The 3,371-nt window shown below is 35.3% G+C and overlaps 1 protein-coding gene across 1 annotated transcript; it reads right to left on the reverse strand.

Annotated features, from left to right (window-relative positions):
• Positions 1 to 662, reverse strand: V1514DRAFT_34847 (uncharacterized protein; the record flags this gene model as incomplete). The annotated part of the gene is made up of 3 exons (XM_066929335.1): positions 613 to 662; positions 186 to 544; positions 1 to 123 (listed from the first exon to the last, which is right to left on the reverse strand). Coding segments are annotated over exons 2-3 (282 nt in total), but the record flags the coding sequence as incomplete, so codon positions are not given.
• Positions 663 to 3,371: the final 2,709 nt, after the last annotated feature.

Below are 3,371 nucleotides of genomic sequence, written 5' to 3' on the forward strand. Positions count from 1 at the left end.
ACTCTTACTGCAAAAAAATATGACTTCAGAAATCGGTGAATTATTCACAATGTTATAAAATGCTTCTTTTGTTTGATAAAATGATTGAGCTGGAAGATTAATCGAGCCCTTGATTGTGCCTCCCTGTTTCATATATATATATATGTATCAAAACCATTTCATCAACGCAATGCATATAATTTTACCTCAAAGTCCGTCCTGCGCACGTCAACCAAAATAACAGATTTGCCTTGAGATTCATCATTAATAATTCGTTGCAGGACTTCCTTCTTTGTAATCGTGGCCGGCTCAATCACTGGTTTTGGGAATGCGTCGTACCATGGTGCCTCAACAATATCAGTCATATTCTCAAAATTAATTAAAACCAATAAAAAAAAGAACGTGGAAGTATCAAACTAAAAATCAAAGTTTCTAGTCATGGTCATATATATAAAGCAATATGTCATTCTATGACTGAGCCGCAGATTTCATCATGACATGTCATGATGCATGGTGACACATCGTTTTTTTTTTATCATTTGATACATTTATTAACTTACGAAACCTTTATGCGTTCATGTTTGATTAGCGTATTTGCCTCTCATGGAACACAATAGCTTTTTGAATTCTCACTTTTATAACTTGCGAAGATTGAAATGTAATTATAGGACAGTATTTATCCGCAGGATCTCCTTGGCAGCTTATTTAAAAAAAAGAATAAGTAATTTCGGCTAAAAAAGCAGTTTCGGTATAATAAATGAAAACACCACTATTTAGCACAAAAAAAAAACATATATTGCTGTGTTGTTCGTTTATGGCAACTGTTTAACAATTTACATGTCGTGATGTCGCATGGCCCCACCCAGTTCAACCCATTTGTTGATAATTTACAAATACTTATAATCTGCTTCTTGATAGTTAGTCTTAGTTGCTTTATTGATAAAAAACCAATTCTTTCTGCAACTCGTAGGTAGGACCACCACTATAACCGAACCCTGAAAAGCATGGATTGCAAAATATCACAGTAAACCCTCGATATAGTAAGATGAAATATTTGCACTATATTATATATACAAAGTCACCAAACAGCCTATGCAGTTTTCCGCGTATGCATTAAATGTAATGACATATAGAAGTTATGCACACACCCCCGACTCGACGCTCACAATATACATGGCATGAGCTTTATCCAACAGTATAAATAGAACGACAGTCGTTGTAACTTCAGCGATTACAAACTTCGCATTTGCTTCACGACAACGCGATAAGCAATGACTATAATGTTTTTTTTTCTTTGATATTTATAGAGGAGAAGAATACTTGATGTACACCTTAGCGAGTTTTACGTCACTGAGGTAGTGTGGGACTCGATCACACGTGTATGCCGAACAAAATAACATTGGCATACAGTGAACGTGAGCATACCCACTAAGACTCCTCTCTACAAAAGGGTATTGGAATGAATTTTGATTATACGATGGTATTGATATGGTTTAGAAAAGCAAAAGGATATAAGTATAGATGATAGTTACACGAGGTGGTATTTCGGGTGCAAAATAAAAAACCCAGACGGATAAAACACAAGGAATCAGAATCAATCGGTATAATCAGAAAAAGACAAAATAGAGTCTGAATGTATGCAACACAACTGAACAGAATCAGAATCAGAATTGGTATGAAAATAAATAATTGAGGAGAATAACGAGGATGCATATTGGATATTACTAGCGAATAAAAATCAGAACAGCGCCGAAAAAAAATCGAATCAGAACGGAATTGGATAAGAAAGTGTCAGAAGTGTCAAAGAAAACAGAACGGTACAGAGTAGAATCTAACTTAGATAGGGCAACGCCCAGAATAGAGCAGGATAGAGCATAATAGAGCATAATAGAGCAGAATCAGAACAGAACAGAACAGCTTTGGAATAACAATTAGAAAATAATGAGTTCATAACAGCATGAAATAAAAATCAGAACGGTATCGGAACGGTATTAGAAGATATTAGATCGGTATCAGATTAGTATTGGTACGGTATAAATGGAACAACAAAACGGAACAGAAAAAATAGATAGAACAGAAGCAGAAGCAGATAATATCAGACGCAACAGCTCCAAAACGTATTGAGCAGAATAAGAGATATGCAGAACAGAGCAGACTAGAGCAGATAGTATAGTGCAGAAAAGAAGATAACCAATAGGATATAGGCAGAACAGAATCAGAACAGAATCAAAACAGAATCAAAACAGAATCAGAATCGGAATAGAATAATACAAAGCAGAAATCAGAGATATCCAAAATAGACCATCGAAGAACAGAAGTGAATGGTATCACAACAGAATAGTAGCAGAATAGGTAAAAACAGAGTAGATCAAAAATTAGATCAGATCAGATCAGATCAGATCAGATCAGTATAGTATAAATCATATCAGAACACCACACTAAAGCACAATGAGAATAGCAGTAGGGCAGGCCAGATAGTAAAAAAGTACAGAGTTGAGTATGATATAATCAGAACGGAATCAGAACGGAATCAGAATAGAAATTTAAACAGAATCTGAACAGATTAGTAGGAATAATCCAAGATATCAAAAACATAACGAAAAATAATAGAAGGGAATGGGATCAGAACCAGAACGGTGGCAGAACAGAACTAGAATCAAAATCAGAGCCAGATAAGAACGGATCAGATCAAACCAGAAAAAAGCAGCTTGAACAGCAGCAGAAGATAAAAAAAATGGAATAGGACAGAATCGGAATTTCAGACCAGAATCAAAATATAACAGAACCAGACTGCAGAGATATAATCACTCGACATGTGTACGAAAAGAGATGCTGAATGTGCTGTTACGGCGTTAGACGTACCACTTGTATTCGTTTTCTGAAGACTGAAGAATTTCTTGCTCTGTTTTTTATTATTATTATTATGTCAACTAAAATAAAGTAAATAAAGCCGGTCATGTGCCAGAGTGAAAATTGACCGAAATCTGAGATCTGAATGGACGGAAGAGTGCTAGACTATCGAGCACTAGTTGCGATTATTATGATTCAAACTATTATCAGAGATATTTTGTTGAGAGTTGCAGAGACTGAGGCACGAATTTGACCAAATGCGACCTAAGTTCTGCATCAAAACAAATAGAGCTTGATAAAAACAGGCAGTTAGCTTTAGTGCTAAAAATTTGAGCCAGGAGAAGAAATATCTTACAAAATACCAATAGATCTTGCTGTGATTCTTGAAAAAAAGCGGTGGAAATATTTTAGGGAAGATTGAAGTTGAGAAACTGGAAGTAAGTGAGCGCGACGCGATGCTTGTGTAACATCGCACACGCCGTTCGAATCAGGCAATAGTAAACTTCTTTTATTTGTTTTGATTTTTTTTTTTTTTTTTTTGT

This window comes from Lipomyces japonicus (assembly GCF_038497905.1).
Source record: "Lipomyces japonicus strain CBS 7319 unplaced genomic scaffold V1514scaffold_137, whole genome shotgun sequence".
Lineage (NCBI taxonomy): Eukaryota > Fungi > Ascomycota > Lipomycetes > Lipomycetales > Lipomycetaceae > Lipomyces > Lipomyces japonicus.